At 41.8% G+C, this 18,708-nt stretch overlaps 2 protein-coding genes across 8 annotated transcripts in view; one reads left to right on the top strand and one right to left on the bottom strand.

Annotated features, from left to right (window-relative positions):
- Positions 1-18,708, top strand: part of LOC116808883 (uncharacterized) — a 116,705-nt gene that overhangs the window by 46,403 nt on the left and 51,594 nt on the right. The gene's annotated exons all lie outside the window — the stretch shown is intronic.
- The window catches only part of FGD5 (FYVE, RhoGEF and PH domain containing 5), an 80,077-nt gene that overhangs the window by 40,893 nt on the left and 20,476 nt on the right, over positions 1-18,708 (bottom strand). For both annotated transcript variants that reach the window (XM_030282774.3, XM_072934890.1), the window contains exons 3-5: positions 10,518-10,647; positions 7,773-7,831; positions 7,632-7,662 (exon numbers count right to left, since the gene is read on the bottom strand). In XM_030282774.3, the coding sequence (XP_030138634.2) occupies positions 7,632-7,662; positions 7,773-7,831; positions 10,518-10,647 (220 nt within the window). The remainder of the gene's footprint in view (positions 1-7,631; positions 7,663-7,772; positions 7,832-10,517; positions 10,648-18,708) is intronic.

Here is an 18,708-nt window from a genome sequence, read left to right as displayed (position 1 = left end):
GGTGAATAAATTCACCTGCGATATTTCCATAAGTTTCAAAACAGATGTGTGAACTTCTATTAGGGAATAATACTGGGAAAAAAAAAAGGGTGTGAGTGTACAGAGCAGATGCACTAGTGGAAGATCTTCACTATTTTCCTGCCTTTGTTTTCATGTGGGGATACTGGCACTTCAGCTACAGAAATCATGTCTGCGCACAGTGTGTTTTTACCTTGTTCACACCACAACACCCACCTGGCATCCAGACTTTTATGCTTTTCAGTAAAATACATACATACATCAACACATGTGCCTACAAAATAATTTTACATGTATATCTAGAATTGTAATTGCTTCCCTAGTCAAGCTGATATTTTAATGGACTGATACTAATGGAAAGCCATCCATATTTGACACTGGTAAGGCAGCTAGGGAGGACAACAGGAAATCTTGTTGCAGCTTGAATTATGTATTGCACAAAATGGTGCAGGATTTTACGACCACTTTCACTTCTAGAATGAAGGTGGATTTAATAGATTCTGCATATTGCAGAATCCATAGCTCCTTTGGACATCTAGGCATTATACCTGAGGGAAGAGTTCAAAGGGGAAAAAGACACCTCCATATTAAAGCCAACTGCAAACATGAGGTGCTGTACAGTATCCTATGAACCAAGTCTGACTCGTGGAGGTTCTTGGAGGTATCTGCATCACAGTCAGCAGTCCCTCTCCAAATGATGACAGTGACACTCCTGAATTAAGAAGTGGCAAATCTCCTGTAGCAGACTGAATGACCCCTGATCTGTATAGAGCGGTGATCTCACATTTCTCACTACTGGACTCAGCAGAATCAATGCCAGATGAACAGCAGAAAATGCTATCACAGCAGCCACAATTAGTCTCTTATCCTGCCATACAGGGTACAATCTAGGTCAGGAACCCTGACCTTAGCACACACTCATATGCAGCCAAATAGACACATTCATCCAAAACACTGCAAATGAATTTCAGAACCAGCCGACTGTACAGTATGCACTGAGAATACTGTATGAGTGCAGCTTTTTACCAGGGTATTGTCCTGATCCAGATGTGCTGGTGTGGCTTCCTTCTGCTTTTAAGAGATAGACAGATTTATCTGAAAGCAATTTCGGCTTGACATTCCCACTGTGGAAGCTCCCCAGCCAATACATAGTTATTTTCCCACTGCTGATGAACACAACAATGAATAAATAAATGAATGAATAATAAAAACATCAGCTTAGCGCAAGTGAGAGCAGGCTATTTTTTTGTAAAAGTCTGTTCTTAGGCTGTTATAAGAGCTTCAGAGGGCCTAACAGCGAGCTAGCTTTTTGTTTAGCCAGCACATTGCATTCACTGAAACATTTTATTAGGGAAGTAATGACTTGATTGGTCCAGCAGAACTTTCAACCTCATCCAAGAAATTCACAGTTGTAAAAAAGACTCAGCAAATCATTCACTGGAAGTGTAAATAATTAGAAATATGTAATTCTGGTTTTGTTATGTCTAACATGTAGCAGTGATTCCTAAATTAGGCAGTTATTTTTTGTTCTTGAGACTGTGCCATGCACAAGAATTCTGAAAGTAGAGTTTAATCAACGAGGTTTAATCTTAAGTTAGAGGCTTGAGCACTAAGATTATTTTGTTCTTTTTTTGTGTCCTAAGATTTATTTTGCAGTCATGAACACTGGGATGTTCAGTGCAGGGCTGAATTCCAAACTGCACTGAAGGCTGGAGAACCTGCACATATCGATCCTTAGCGTATTCATAGCTATATCTCCAAATGCTTGGGAAGCTTAAATCTGGGTCTCTTTTTTTTCTATCAATTGTGGTCCATTGTTATGAGGAAAATGCAAACCAGGAAACAGGATCAATTTTCTTTTTCAAAGGAGATGTTGGGGCTGATGTCTTTTCAGTGCAGAGCTGTCCTTAATTCAGTAAATATCTTGGAGGGAAGTAATAACTTCAAAGGGGTTTATGCACGCACAAAGATTTTATGTGCAAAAGCCAAAGGCAAAATAAACATGAACATGGTCCACTATCAAAAATGAAAGGCAAAATTAACGTGACCATGATACACTATCAAGCAAAAGCTTGGTCCCATATAGACTGGGATCCTGAAGCAATCTGAGTGACACTAGGTTTCATTTGTGACATCTTGTAAAACTATTTGAAACAGACCAGCTGAAGGGAAGCAAATTATCTTGGTGATGTGTGAAATTTTAGGCTGAGAAAGGCACCTGCAGCATTTTGTTCAGAAGCAAGTACTAAGAAAAGGATATCAAGTGCATCCTGCACTGCTAGGGAAGCATAATAGGAGACATAATGATAAACTTTGAAGATTCAATGATCCTGAAGGAAATTCAAAGACAAATTGACTTTGGAAAAACTCTGAGTACCGAGAGGTCATGAACTTGGACTAGAAGGCCCTGCCAGTTCCACCTGCTCAGACCAGAGTGAGTCCTGAACTCACTGCTTCAGAACTGCATTACTTTTGAGCAGGGCAAGTAAGAGCTAACCTTTTAGATTATTATCACTACTACCACACCAACGGATACCAAGTTTGTGAGCTAACACAATGTTTCCAGTCTTTCAGTTCAATAACAGAGTGGGTGTATGGAAATGCCATCATTTTGGCAATCAGTCAGTTTATTAAAGTCTCCACTGAAAGGCCAAACAGAATCTGTTATGCTGAATGAACAGCAGCACTAGCCAAGCTTGGAAATGAGAAGGGAAATTGCTCTTGCTGCAGGCTGAAGAAAAGCCTTTCTTTTCCTTTCTGAAAGCAGCTAGGGTGTGGTTTAGTTCTTTGCCTTTCTTACCAATATGTGGGTTTACATGAGAAGATGAGACTTAATGCACAGCATTTAGAAACTGCTTTCTTGAGAAAGTTGGTGATGGGAAACAGAAATGCATGCCTGGGTTGAGGAATGTTGTCAAGGAAGGTCCTGACTGGCCATGAGTGGTGTGTTGTGCCTTGAGAGCAATTCAGTGACTGTGGACACTCTTGGTTGCTTCCGAAATCTGCCAGTGAAACTTGTGTCAACAGCAAATGCAGAGGAAAACATGATTTTTTTGCTGATGTGACTATTCTTAAAACTATTCAAATATGGAAAAAGGAGTAATTAGATTACTGTAACTTTTAGTGTCATGGCAGTATTGAAAATATTGCTTTGGTTAGGCAATAACCAACATGACCCCTACATTCTAAGGGACTTGCACGTTGTAATATTGGTAATAGTTTCTCGAGATAGTCTGAACAATACACTGGGAAACAGGTGAATATAAAGATCCAACATTAATTGGGATGGAAGAAGTGGCAGTTTTCTAGATTGAATGTGTCTGCGATGGAGAAACCTGTAGATTATTTCTGAATGCCACCGCAGTAGGTAAGTATCATACAGACGTCAGCCTATACCAGTAGAGACAGGGTATGCCAGAGTGACAGGCAATCAATGAAACTCAGAAACATACCCTCTGAGCCTGTTCCCATAAAGAATTTTGTCTTCTTCTAAATCAAGAGTGCCTGAACTAGCCAGACAAGTGTGAAAACAGGCTGCCTGTTTCTCTCTTCTCCCTCATTTTCTGGCACAGGTTCCATTCACACATCTTTACTAGTTAGAAAGCCAACTCATACAAACAATTAAATCTTATCTGAGAAACTTGCTTGCTGGCTCTGCTGAAGAAATGCCTCCTGTTCCCTAAAGGAGTGTACAGGTCAAGATACATAAGAACTTTTCCACTGTATAAGGAAATAATTAATCAAAATTGTGATTTTGCCCTTCTTAAACTTTGTATGGTTGGTGACTACTCATCTGTTTGATGCCTCCTTCCAGTTCTAAAACTGGTAAGATTTTATTAAATTTCTAAACCAGGGAAGTGGGACAGGGAATGTCACAGTGCATGGTTACAGTTATTCTGACATTTCACAACCTGTAAGTGGCTTAACTTTGCCCACCAGTGCATTCATTCAAGGGTTTACTTTAGGCCCATTTCTTACATTCATTTGACACATTAACTTCTCTTTTTTTCTCTTTCCCTTAATTTCTTTCATAACTGGGGATATAATCAGAACATGCTAAATATTCATAAGGTCCCTTTACTCTACTGGGATGGGCAGGCAGGGAAATAAATTTTACTACACAGGGATTTACCAGAGGGAGCAGAAAATGGAAAGGATGGGGAAAGTCCTGAAGCATTTCTTTCCTGACCCAGTAATAGCACAGGCAAGGCAGCCTGGCAGTAACATGATGCTATAGCAGCCATCAGGGCGTGCAGCCATTTATACTGCAGATAAAGGCACTGAAGTGCATTTCAGGTTTGGATATATATTGAAAAGTTTTCTGGCATTAGTAAGCCACTTTTATCTCCCAGAGGTGGATGGAAAATGCCAGGATGTAATGTGAATGAGAGCCCTCTCCTAGACACCTCAACTAAATGCTTTCCCTCCACTGTACGTGTGCTTTTATAGGTCTGGTTTTACATGCTGTTTATAATGTACCAAAGCACAAATGTATTTGGAAATGGAAAACTAAATAGATGAAGAATATTTTAACAAAGGTGCAGAGTGACCAATACTTTCTGTGCAAGGTAATTTCCTGTATAGATATTTCTCTTCTCTGAAGCTGGCAGAGCCGTTTCCTTTTCTTTTTCTTGGTGACACTTTAGGAAATAATTAATTTCATTAAGGAGTTCCTTGAGTGTTCTCAATGGTCGGAAGCCCTGTATCCCACAGGTGAAGAAAGCACCCTGACTTCCCCAGGGAACAGCAGATAACACCAGTGCTTTGTCTCACTGGTGTCAAATAATGTGTTTGGTGGTGCAGAAATCAGAGGATAGCTAGGACAGAAGAGGAAAATGGCTAGGCAAATAATTACCAGTTTATCAAAGTACTAGCAAATTAATTAGCTAAGCATCTAAGTCCCTTAAAGTGTCTGGTTCTGCTGCTTTGGTAGATTGCTTGAGAGGCACAATGAGCAGGCAGCAATATCATAGAATCACAGAATATGTTGAGTTGCAAGGGACCAATCAGGATTGTCAAGTTCATCTCCTGGCCCCTTATAGAGCACTCCAAGAATTCCACACTGCAGCCGAGAGCATTGTCCAAAGGCTTTTTAGACTCAGACAGACTTGGTGCTGTGACCACTTCCCTGTGGAGCCTGTTTCAGTACTCAACCATCTTTTGGATGAAAACTCTTTTTCTAGTACCCAACCTAAACCTCTGCTCATTCTGGTCCAGCCGTTCTCTTGAGTCATGAGAGTGAAGAGATTGGACCTTCCCCTCAAGAGGTTGTTGAAGATCTCAATGAGGTCTGACTTCAGTCTCTCCTTCTCCAGGCTGAACAAACAAAGTGTCTTCAGCTACTCCTCATAAAGATTCCCCTCCTAACATGTCCCCATCCTCATAGGGCCTCCTTCGGACACTCCCTAATAGCTTAGTATCTTTTTTTATAATGTGGTGCCCAAAACTGCCTCCAGGACATGAGGTGAGATCATACCAGTGCAGAGCAGAGGACAATCCTCTGATGGTCATGCTGTGCCTAATGCTCCCCCGGACACAGCTGGCCCTCCTGGCTGCCAGGGCACAGCTAACACAGATCCAACTGACCACTGAGCAGGACCTCCAGGTCCTTTTCCAAAGTGCTGCTCTCCAGCCTCTTGTTCCCCAGCCTATATATACAGCCAAGGTTGTCTTGTCCCAGGCACAGAATCTGGCACTTGTCCTTGTCAAACTTCATATGGTTGATGATGGCCTATCTATCTAATTTGTTGTGGCCTGTCTGCAAGGCCTTTTCTGCCCTTGACGGAATTGACAGCTCCTCCCAATTCAGTGACATTGCTACACTTAGTATCCTTTGAATTCTAACCTCATTATTTTTGTCCCAATCAGAGTTCCTGTTCCACTGCTAGTATTTGAGGTGTCCTCCAAGGACAACCTGGGGTTACTTTTTCCCTTCTCAGAAAATTTATTTTCAAGCAGTAGTGGAAATAGCAGCAGTATGCTTTGTGTGGTGGCTATTATTCCTTACTACCTTTCAGCTACTGACAGCAAGGCTACCTAGGCTGTGTACCAGTCTCCAGGGAAGCAGAGGAAGATCTGTTAAAGGGACACAGAATATTCCAGGACAAAGCTACCAGTCAGTTTATGCCATGCAAGAATTCTCTATCAGGCACTAAAAGTGATTATTTCTGGGTGTTCTTTCACACGTTTCTGACACCAGAATCTGTATTTCCCCCATGGTAATTAGCTGTGTGTCTTGGCTAACCCAAAGTGTTTTAGTATTCCATACCTATCTGAGACCAAAATTGTTACTCTCATTGAGACCCACCCCATGGCACAGCCAAAAGCAGAACCAGAGGGTGCCCATCTTTTTCAAGGTAAGGGTGCCCAAGCAGAGCTCCCTTGGCTCTTGCTCTTTTTCCTTCTGTTCTTGCAAGGCAATATAGCTAAGGCAGCGCAGGTAGAGGCTTCAGTTTGTTTTTGTTTCCCTCTGGCGTAAGGAGGGAGCTACTTCTGGGCAGCAACAGTAGCAACCTGAGAGGCTGCATTTCAAAATCAAAAGCTTTCAGAGTGAATTCTGCAACATCTGCCTGCAGTGCAAGGGCGGCACTGGTTGGGGTTGAGCCAACCAGTTCTTTGTGTGCTTGAGAGTCTGTTTTCTTCCTAGCTCCCATCAGACCAGGGACCCAAGAGAGCAGCACAGCACCAGTGGCCTGAGGCTGCAGTGCTGATGCTGGTTGGAGCTGCCAGCCTAGGGACAGGCAGAGAGGCTGGCACTGCAGATTCAGAGTTCCCAAGCTCCAGATGCCTGAGGGTGCCACCACCTTTGTCAATGGAGCTGCTGCAGCTGGAGAGATGAGAGGGGGAGGGCTGTTGCCATCTTTGTCTCCCCACATGCAGTTGTCTGCGGAGGGCGCCGTCTTGGGGGTTTGCCTGACATATTCCCTTTGTCTCTGACATGCTCTGGGCTGCGGAGGGCGCTGTCTTTGGGAGAGGGGTTACTCTGCCCTTTGGAGTCTGTTTCCGGGAGTCCGTGAGAGCTCAGCAACTTTGTAACTAGTGAAGATTACTGTTATTTTTTGCCTGTTGCTGTTTTTAATAGACTGCTATTTTCCCACTTATATCTACTCCTGTTCCCTTTTCCTTATTGGTAGAAAGGGATTTGTTAAATCAATGGGGAGGCAACTCATTTTAGAGTATCCACCACTTGAATTGTCTTAAACCAAAACACTGTGGCACAGTGGTGGATACCCAGAACACGCTGGCTATTACCAATACTGCATTATTAGAAAAGAAGAAGCATAAATGCAAGCAGCGTGAGTCCCTTGAAACCAAATCCCCATGCTTCATAGCTTTATTCCCATCTGTCTCACTCTGACAGGAGAGTGTCCACCCCTGTTTATCACCATTTCCTTCTCTGCACTAGGCTTGTTATGTATCTTGCAGCAGTCTCAAGAAGCCCCAATTCTTGGCCAGCGCTTTTCCCTCTAGATGACAAATAATAGATTTTGAATGGTTCACAGTGAGCCATTTCTCCTCAAATTCACTTAAATCCCTTCTGGGTTTTTATGTCTTTTAAATTGCAGCTAAATAAAAGGGTATCTAGGTTTCAGTGATTAAAATTATTTACTTACCATACGTAACAACTGGAGCATTTCCACATATCTGAGGAGAGAGACAAACTTTTATTAACTGCCATCAAATGAATACTGAAGGGTGAACTGCATAGCTTTAATTTTAGAAGCGCAACAGGTAGACTGTAAAAACAAACTCACACTTTTTCTGAAGACATTAGTTCCTGGGCAATGAGGTAAGCTCTGGACTGGCCTTCTTTCTGTCAACAGAAGTCAGAGGCAATTAAGAGATTTCTTGTTCCACGAAGTAAAGCAGTGTTAGAGAGCACTTCAAGCTGACATATTTCTATAGTAAAAATAGTGACCAGATTTTGATTCTTTGTTGTTCGGTGTCTGGCATCCTGGACTTTCCAGGCCATTTTCCCCAGTTCAAATACTAGTAATACAGTACAATATAATAGTTCCTAATACAGATGGCAAGTTTGAAAAATGTCTTGTTATTGAAGGAGGAGTGAAATGTTCTGTGGATTTTTACGGGTCCAAAATTTGTCAAAGAAGCAGAAAGTGCCTAACTTTGAACAGGCTAGTCTCATAGCTGTTGAGGATATACCACTTGGAAAGGGAAGTTCTTTATCAAAATGGTAATATTCCAAACTGTTCTTACTGCTGTCAGTGAGACCTGTGGAAGCAAATAGGGCAAAGAGCTTTATTGCGTACTAAAAAAAGTGTCTAAACTAAATGGCCATAAATATCTCCAGATATTCAGTACAGTACTTCACCAGACAACATTATTTGAAATCTTGGAGGCATCCGTTTAACTGGTAGGCATCTTGGAAGACACAGATAACTGTGAAAGAAGCAAATTGTATGGCTCTGAGATGCAAGTGGCTAATAGCATTTTGCTCCTAATTCATGATTCATCCTTATGGTAAGAGATGGCCAAAGCATAGAAATATGTACTGAAGGGAATGTACTGGGAAAAGTTTGACTTTTTCAGCAGTAACAAAGTAAGCAGCTGGTCTAGTAGTTGCAAAGAAATGCAGTCCTCAGTGACCTAAAGTGGACTCAGGGGAACTGAGTGCAGTATCAAGTCTTTGCAACATTGCTTGCCAGACCAAGTATGCTGGTAAGAAGACTCAGTGAAGCAAAAAGTCAAGGGCCCCTACATGGCTGCCATGGCCTCAATTTGCTAAGCAAAGGCTTGGAGCAAGGCCCAGAGGGCAGCGTCTGAAGAGGGAGCTGGGACAGAGCTATACCACAGGACTAGGAACATGACTGGCTGCAGGGAGTAAAGATTTCTAAAATGCTGGCAGCTTTGCAGTCTTATAATAATCACTTGGACTTTGTTTCAGAGAGTGAATAGTTGAGGGACCTCCACCCACTATATCCCCTGCTCCCAGAAATCTGTATACAGACACTGTTGTGTATCTCAGAGTTAATTTCCTGGTTAAACAAACAGCAATTAAATAAAACCAAGACAGACAATACATAGAGACACCCTCAGACTTGCTCTGGACAGGCCATGTGACACTGAAGTCCCTGAATTTTGCCTAAGACATATTAATCATAAAGATTGATGGCACTTTGGTGACAGTGCCAGTGATTCCCCTCTAAACATATTTCCTGCTCTCAGTTGTGCTGACCCAGCTGTTTGTATGACCTTGATCAGAACCAGACTGGTCTCCTTAAGAAACTGAACAAAAGAGATCCAGCTTAAAAAAATTGTGGGGCTGGGGGCAAAGCTGCCTCCATGGGGCTAGGATGGAGTTGTTTGGCCTAAGAGCAGCACAAGTAGATCACAGCAGTTTTCTAAACCAGAAGGATTGTGCAAGTCACTTCTCTGGAGTACTCTTTGGAGTACCCTCTGCATTTCAAAGCAGGGCAATTCGTGAAAACATAGAAGCAGAAGCTCCATCACTGTGTGTGCCACTAATTTGCCATGCTAACATGGACAAATTATATCTCGTCATGTGTTTTACTATGTGTGCTTTGTACTTCAGAGACAGCTCAGTGTAGCTGTATTGTAGCTTGATTGTACTCAGACAAGAGCGCTACTCTCACAATCAGAGGCTCATAGCAGTTTTATAAGCTTCGGTATCTCAGTGACTTCATAATGCCCCTTTTGTAATTGTTATGCACTATGCAGCAGTTTATAGTAGTGCCAGCGGTAAGTAAACTGGGGCATTGCAAGAGCAATTCACTTTTTCAGGTTAGCTCTGTGAATCAGTGAGAGTGAAAGGAAAGCAGTCCATATCTGTCTTCCAGATCCCATCCTTGAAGAGCTAGATTGCAGCTGTCCTGGAGGATCTGCGTAATTATATAAATCAAGAGTTGTCCCTTGAAAGGCATCTGAAGTAGGTGCTTCCTCAAGGCACACAAATCTGCAGCTCCTAACTCCAGAACATTTCAGTTTTGTGTTTTTGCACAAGTGCATATTTTAATATGTTAAAGGTTTGCAAAACAGAATGATTCCTGGAGTCTGGAAACTAGTGAAAATGTGTAAGGAGCAGCAAAGACATTCTTATGTACTGCTGCTTTTGAGTCAGTAGCTGCCCTGCTTGTTTTGAGACCTTTGAGACTCTGCTTACTGGTCCCTGTTAGTGCGCAGTGCAGGTCTTCTCCATCTGTCTTTTTTGACTCAATGTAATTTTAAATTCTCAAGATGGCAACTAAAATGCTTTGGAGTGAGACTTGATTCCTGACATCCAACTCAAGCCTTTCTTGCTCTTTATGTTGGCTCCACTGTCCATCTTCAGACTACATTCTTTGCCTTTGCCATGTGCTGTAGAGGTAAATTATTCCTAGTGCCGGGGGAGTAGAGACTGATGGCCATTTCTAAATGAGCACCAGACGAAAAGCAGAGAGCTAAGAATCCAGGATCTTCTGCAAATTGCTTTTCCCTTTCCAGGTTTCATGCATTAACCAATTTTTTAGGGATTTTTTTACCTTGTTGGTGAGACTGGGATCACCAAGGCTGCTCTCATCATCTTCTGAACTGTTTTGTTCCTCATCTGATGTGACAACTTCCATTGGTGTCACAGAGACTGAGCACACCTTGTAGGGCTCAGTGTAGGCACTGCAGAAAAAGAGAACAGACTAGTTCAATGGTGTTATTCCCAGACTCACTGTTACTCAGACATATAGAATCCCTGCAGAACTTGGAAAACAAGATTTATCAAGCAGGTTTTTTTTTTTTTTTCTTTGGCTGCTAGGTTCAAAGGCAACCATTTAGACAAGCAGAAGACTCTGAAAGGAGCAATGGGAAGTTAACAGAACTTGTTCAAGCTTCCCCAAGAGATCAGTGTTCCGGCCCAATTTGGAGTAAAAACTTCATACTTAGTTGGAACTAGAACTGCTTTGTTCCTCCCTAGTCAACCAACCCCTCAAAATAGATTCAGTAAAATCCCACTAACATTTTAAAATGGAAGTTAGATATTGTGACAGTGGATTTTCTGGGAAAACATCAAAAGGATGAGAAAAGTATAATGGTAATACCAATGTCATCAATTAAACTACAAGACACTCAGGTTCCAGAATCCTTGGATTGTCTCAAGGGGGCAGGAATTCAGCTCCAGAAACCCAGAGAAAGCTGTGCAGTAAGAGTACTGGACCTGGTGTGAAACACAGCCCACTGCAATACAGGCCTATGGCTTCACAGCATTTTATTAAAGAAGAAATTATTTTTCACTTAAAATTGCCAGTGATCTAAAAACCTCCACAAAGCATGACTAAAGCTGATCTGTATATGCCTAGCTCCAAATTCCAGTTGCTGGATCTTGTTAAACCTTTGCTGAACTGGTGGCCAGTCTTCCAGATTTTGTTACTGTGTACTCACAAGCTGTATTCAAGTTGTCCCTTAATTCTGACTTTTATATTAAATCGGCGAAGAGTTTGGTGTCTTACTATGTCATGCCACTTATGATTTTATAATTCTAAAATATCTGAACTTCATCCAATTATGCATTAGCATTATTCATTTTACCAGTCATTTTAGCATCAGCTTTTGCTGCCATCCAGTTTTGATACTGCTCTTGGTACTGCGACACATAACTCATTATTCCGGCACTGGCAAAAGACGGATACCAAGCCGTATATATCGGCTGTAACACCCATCTATTCCTACCTGACTTTACTGAGTTTTCACATTCAAGGATCAGATTTGGTTTGTTGACCACAATGTGATTCTGGGAGCTTATATACCACAGTAGCCCCAAGCTTTTTACCTTTCCAGGGCAAGGTTCCCATGTTCAGCCAAGAGGACAAGTCTTCTGTCCTGAGAAACAAAATCTGACATCTCCATGTTTACTAGTAGACATGTTGGCCAGCCAGGTCAGTCTGTAATGTGGGCCTGGATTACTCAGTTTATATTATTTCTGTACTTCTCATTTCCTCTGAAACACTAATGTCCTTTCACATCTCTGCTTCATCCCTTTATTTTTCTTTAATCTTCTTGGAGATCCCAGATGTGAACAAACCCAAGGTGTCAAAGCCAATACTAGAGTAACAGAAGGCTGAGCAAAGATGAGCTAATGTGAGAGGATAATGATGAGACTCCCAAGGTCACTGACCAGATTCCTATTTCCTTTCAGAAAGGAAACTCTCTACATATCTGCATTTACCTCTCTCCCATGCAGGTGTGGCAGTCAGGCTTTCTGTTCTGCCTCCAGCTTTCCCCTCACATGTAGAGTCCAGGAGCTCTCACAGGCCACCCAGTGCATTTGTCATGGCTGGGCAAAGGGCCAAGCAGTAATGCTGTTCCTCACCATTGTCTACTATGGCTTGTTAGTAGTAACTGCAGTTTTTCAGTGTGGGTGGCATCAGCACACTTTTGAAAACCTGTCCAGCTTCAGCAGCAGAGGGACCTCAGCACAAGAGCAAGAAAAATACAGGAACAGCTCAGGACACTTATTAATAATTTAGCCAGTCTCAGTCCTTACTCACACAGTCCTTCTGCAGTTTGTAATTGTTTGTCCTAGAAGATATGAAATTAAGGTATTTCTTCCTTTTCTCTCTCTCTGATAAATGACTGCATTATGTTAATATGAGAACACATAATTTGGGAAGAATGCCTCAGTATATTGGTCTTGTAATCATTATTAATTATTAAAGGTTCATACAGTAGCAGAACTTGCAATATTGCTAAACTATTGCATGGGCTTTGTTTGCAGTAGACCTGCATCCCAGTGGCATCAACTTAAGTTGAAAGAGAAGTCTCAAAATGTTATGGATCTCATTTGGACACAGGATGGGCACGGGTATATTTTTGCCACCATCTCCATTCTCCTCTGACCACTCCAATAGCACTCAGGTCTTTACTTCTGAGGCTGTTCAGTATTGTCACGGGAGCTCCTGGGAAGCGCACCTTTCCTCATACCCTGCACACACTTAATCCAATGAACTCACATGTCATCATCCATCTTGTATGTCTATGCTCCTGTGATCTCCTGGCACTCCTAGCTTCTGAAGGCTTGAATTGTGCCCAGGAATGACTAAGTGATACTTTTCTTCACTTCATTAAAAGCTCTACTAACTGAGCTTACTGGAAGCAAAAAACTTAAATGCAATGGAAGATGCAAATAAAAGTGTGGGTGTGAAAAATAAGGGAAGAGATAGTCCAAGAGTTTGCAGTAACTCAATAGACACATTAATCCCAAATTAATTCTCTTCCTTGTAGCAATGATTTGGCTGCATGACAACAGATTGCTGGAACATTATCTGCTGCTCCTTCAGCAATTGTCTGTCATCATTCCAAGAGTAAGGGAATGATCACAACAAAGGGAGTAATGGGCTTTCTGGGACAGTCTGACATTTAATTGACTGAATAAATGCAGGAGGATGCGGTGCAGCAGAAGTCTTTTTAGTTAGCACCAGTTACATTATAATTAGTAGAGCTTCTGGTATGTACAGAGTAGGGAGAAGCTGCATGGATGCTCCCTATTAGTTATTTGTGTACTTCTGCCTCTGCACATGTATTGCTACATCAGAAATAGTGTTCTGGAGCCTACAGACTCTCCAGTTATCCTGCCCCTATAGTATGCTTATATTTAACCTCAAGCGACCTCAGTGACTGAGGGGAAGGTGATCTAATCATTGTACTAAAACTTTTTATAAATAAAGTCCAGACACAAGTCTCTACTACCTGTGAACCCTACAGAACACAGGCTGGGAAGTTTGAGCACAGATGGTGCATGAATGAGAGAGCACTGCTGAGATGCACAACAGGTGTGAGCTCACAGAACATGATTTGCAAATTGAAAAATACTGTATTTTCTCTTGCTTGACTGTGCAATTCTAAAAGATGCATACTCTTCTTTTAATTTTGCATCTGTCCTTCAAATGACCTTGCAAATTCTAACCCATTTCTCAGCAATGATCAACATCAATTTTTAAAGATTTTTAGAAGTTATACAGTCAGCTTTAATGAGATACAAGGATTTAAGTGGGTGATTTAACAGTGTCAAAAGTACCCAGCCAAGGTTATTATAATAAAGGCCTATGAAGAACATGTATTCTTGTTTGCAAAACAATACAAATGCACTTGGCTGCATGTTCATCTCTTGGCCACACTCCCAAGTGATGTTTTGTTTCCTTCTTTAGAGTCACCAACTGCATGAAAAAAACCCATGCAGACAAACAAAGAAACCCAAACAAAAAACTGAGTTGGTGAAAATCTAAACTTAAAGTCTGTGACTTCCACTGGGGTGATACCAGTAATGATCAGATTGCCTGCACTTTGCTTTCAATTAATTACGTCATGCATTCTAAAGAAAGGCTCATAAATCTCACATGCCTTCTGCTTCAGCAGCAATCATGAGGGGAGAATGGAGTCCTCTTTCCTGCAGGATACCATTCAGCTATGCTTTATGGTATCTGTGGAGTATTCATCCTTTCCACCAAGTGGCTCCTTGTACATCTGAAGTGCTGCTGGTTAGGCCGTTGAAATATGCTGGCAATGTCCCTTCAAATGCTAGTGCAGTAGATCCACCCTAGTGCCTATAAGGTATCATTATGTGTGTTGGGACAGAGTTATAGCCTATTTCTACCTGGCAACTGATTCTGCAGCTGATAGTAGAAGTGTGCTAGAAATTTGTCGGTCAGTCAAGAGCAATACAGCATCTCCTTGAAGCAGTAAGCATTTGTGCGGGGTTCAGATGTCGTGCAGTTTTACTGCCACAGTGATCACATAATCATAGAACAGAATTATAGGTTGATTTGTATTTGCGGGAACCTTAAAGATCATCTTGTTCCATCTCCCTGTCATAGGCAGGGACATCTTCCACTAGATCAGGTTGCTCAGGGCCTCATCCAACCTGGCCTCAAGCACTTCCAAGGATGAGGGCTTCATAGCTTTCCAACTGGGTAGAAAGTGGGCAACCCAACACTCTCTAGGTAAAGAACTTTTTCCTAATGTCTAATCTAAATCTTCCTTCCTTTAGTTTAAAACCATTAACCATTCCCCCTTGTCCTATCACTATTCGCCCATGTAAAAAGCCACCCTAACTCTTTTTTAAAAGCCCCCTTTAAGTATTGGAAGTCCACAAATGAGATCTTCTCCAGGCTGAACATCCCCAGCTCTCTCAGCCTGTCTCCATAGCAGAAGTACTCCAGCCCTCTAAACTTTTTTTTTTTTTTTTTTTTTTTTTTTTTTTTCACTCTTCTGGTCCCATTTTAATAGGTCTGTCTTTCTTTTGCTGAAAACTCCAGACCTGTATGCAGTATTCTAGCTGGAGTCTCAGGAGGACAGAGTAGAGGGGGAGATTGCTTCCATGTTAATCATATGGGAGCAAGCAGGTCAGCAGGAAACTCCTGTGACTGAACCCATCTCAAATCAAAACAAGTGTGATGTGGTCAGTGAGGACATCCAGATTACCCCATCACGGTTTCTGAGCACCTCCATCATTCTCATGTGTCTGTCCTGGGACAGGGGACTTCTATAATTGGATTTCCATATTACAAAATGTAATTTCTGGAAAAGAAAGCCACTGGGTGGCTTATCAATAATCATCATCAACAGTCAACCTGAATTAGTCTCCCTGGACTAAACTGATTTCTTTTGGAAGCAAGTTTCAATGTATTTCAGTCTAAGGAAGGGTATGAACAAATGCAGCACTTAAGGAACCTCTGCTGTGTTCATATTTGAAATGAATTAATAATTTGTCTCCATAAGGTATATACTGCCTAAAGGATGATCCCAGCTAATTAAAACTCAAGAGGTCAGCAAAGGATACCTTGCTTACTGAATCCCAAGAACAGTGTCCAGGATGTGTTGATGTTTCAACCATTGTGTCATCATTTAGTTAACAGGTATCTGTTCAGCATTCAGACACCTGGACTACCTGGATTACCTCCTTGCTGCCTTCCTGTGGTCTTTCACTGTATCTTCTTAGTCAGTGTCAGGACAGAGAAAGAATAGTTATTTTCTTTGCATCTGTTGCAAACTGCAAATTGGATGATGCAAATTAATTATCACCAATATACTTGAAGGCCAAAGAGCACCTGATATATTTTCTGAAAATTTCTTATGGTTTCAAAAGTGTCTGAAAGTAAAGACCATAACAGTATTTGGCCAAAAATTTCACCACAAGATGAAGAAAGTAGTAGAAGAGGCTAGAAATCACATCTTTGGTTCCATTCCTGCAGTGGAACCAGCATATTAAAGGTGCTTTTGTCAGTAATTATTGACACAGGGATCATCATATTCAGTGTTTACACATAGTGGCAATAGGAAGAAAATGAACTACCTGGGTTTCTGAGGTAAGCACTGACTTCTGCTCTGCCTGTTGTGGGGTAACAGAATGTGTTTTTGTCTAGGATGTTTCATCCATTCATTAGCGAAACCATGTTTCTGGACTGCTAAAAGACAATCCTTTCAAGTATTTGCTAAAGAGAGAACGGCTGTGGTGTTGAGTTCATCTAGATCCACCAAAACTCTGAAATGAACAACAGTTATATGACTTAAAATGTTTTTCTGTGTGTATTGGTGTTTGCATTGGCAATTATTTTACCTGAATCAGCAAAGCAAGTTTATATTAACTACCTCAGAAGATACAGAGTTATTCTTTCTCTGTAAAGTACATCTCCACAAGTATATCTTCCCTGAAGCCAGCTGAGTGGTGATGAGCTTGACACATCAACTCAGATCACATATGCTAAATTTACAAATGACTATGAAATTGCTGCCATAACCTTCCCATCCACAGACCCCACCCTGCGCTCATTTAAATTCCTCTGTCACAGGAATCTTAGCTCACAACTAATTATAAAGTATTGGATACAAGACCAGAATCTCACCGGGACACAGCTGGGTTATGCAAAACTTGCATATATAAAATTGATGTCATCCACTGGGAAGGAAAAATAATCAACACCTGCAAAGACCCCCAAGCTCCATTGCTAGGCCAAGATAATTGAATCCACCTTTCTTCTGCATGCAGTATCCCTATCTCAAGTCCCAATCCCAGTAGTTACTAGTTCAAACTCTTAGACAGTGACATTCTTATTGTAAAAAATTAAAATAATATGAACTCAGTGCATTGATAGTAATTTGGGAGATGCAATGGGGTGCTGAAGTACCCTGTTTTATTAAAACTCATTATTTATTTCCCTGTATGCATTCCATCCAAATCATAAATTATTGTTTTAATTCATTCTGCAAAAGGAAGGCTCATTACTAAAGGAAAATAAAGTCCAAATTCATTTAAAGCCAATAAAAGAAAACTATTAGTGCAGCATATGTTTAGCCAGTCAGTTCCCTATGGCAGATCATCATGGCAAATATTGTATCTGAAGTCTGAAAAGGTCAAGAAAGACATGAGGCCTGCTAATAACATATACAGCCTGTCAAGGCAAGGTAACACAGGGATAACCACATTTCACACTCTGAGGCATAAGCTGTTTGCCTGCCAAGGCCAGAAAGGTGCTCTTCCTAATTCCACAAGCATTTCAATTTGAATATTGCTCTTTCTTGCCTTGTTGCAGTACAGAATACAGGAGAGAGGGGAAGAGGATTTTTGGTCAGGTGCATAAGGCTTCTGCTGTTTTCCAGACAATTCTAGGGACAAAACTCTTCCAGCTTCAACCACTGCTCCTGGAGATGGTCACAGAACAACAGTGCCTGGTGCAGGTCTAGTTTTGGAAGGGAATGGAGGAAGTGAGGAGCACAGAGGTGTTTGGGCTCCATCTTAGGGAATGTACTCTGGCTCAGCCTGGGACACTATCAGTAGAGAATGGGTACAAGAAAGCCAGAGAGTGAAGTTCCACTAGCCATGTCCCAGATGTGCTAGGATGGATAGCTTTGAGGCTTTTGCTTTGAGGCACCTGTGTAGCCAACCCACAATTCACACTCAGCGACGTACCCTGGTGTGCACTGCTGACTGTGAGCACCATTACTCACCCCAGACCTGTGGTTTTAAAACACTAGGTAAAACAAAGCAGCAGTAAAAGGACATGCCTGGAAACAAAACACAGTGTCCTTGGGCCTTGGACAAATGGCATACCCCCTTCCTGCTCTCCCAGGCATGAGGGAGAGGCAGTGAGCTGTGGTGGCCTCAGCTTGTGCTCAGCCCAGCCCTCCAGCCCTTGTCCTGCATTTCCTGTAAACAGGGAACAGTTCCTCCCCAGAGATGACCTGGCAATGAACTAGCAAGGGCTGACGCTCAGCTGCACCACACCCAGTGCCCCACCGTGCCAGAAGGTACAGTGGGGCAGCCGATAATACATAATATATTACTAAAGGCAGCTCTATGCTTTAGAGACTCCTCTGAACATATTAGTAACATCACATGTAAGCCACCACAGAGCTTTTACTTTCAATAAATCATTAGCTTCATAGACACCCCAGAGCTTTTATATCCAACAGCCCTAGCAGACGTTTCCCTTAAGATTCTTTTTATGCTTCTCTTTTCCTTCTTTGCCTTGCTAAATCATAGCCCTCTTGTTCTCCATCACCCTATCATTCCCCATCTGTGGTAACCTTTTGCTATGTTGAATCCTTGCAATGCAAAGGAGGTGGGCATAATGAAGACCTGAGTGCTTGGCAGTGACAGGAGTACTGTGCTGAGAAACTCTTCTTCATTCCCAGACCATGCACACCATGCATCTGTGTTACGTTGAAATTCCATTCTGCATTTCTGTCAAG

The sequence above is a fragment of the Taeniopygia guttata genome, chromosome 12, assembly GCF_048771995.1.
Source record: "Taeniopygia guttata chromosome 12, bTaeGut7.mat, whole genome shotgun sequence".
NCBI classification, from domain to species: domain Eukaryota; kingdom Metazoa; phylum Chordata; class Aves; order Passeriformes; family Estrildidae; genus Taeniopygia; species Taeniopygia guttata.
Note: the sequence above shows the minus strand (reverse complement) of the source record. Positions and strands in the feature narration are given on the sequence as shown.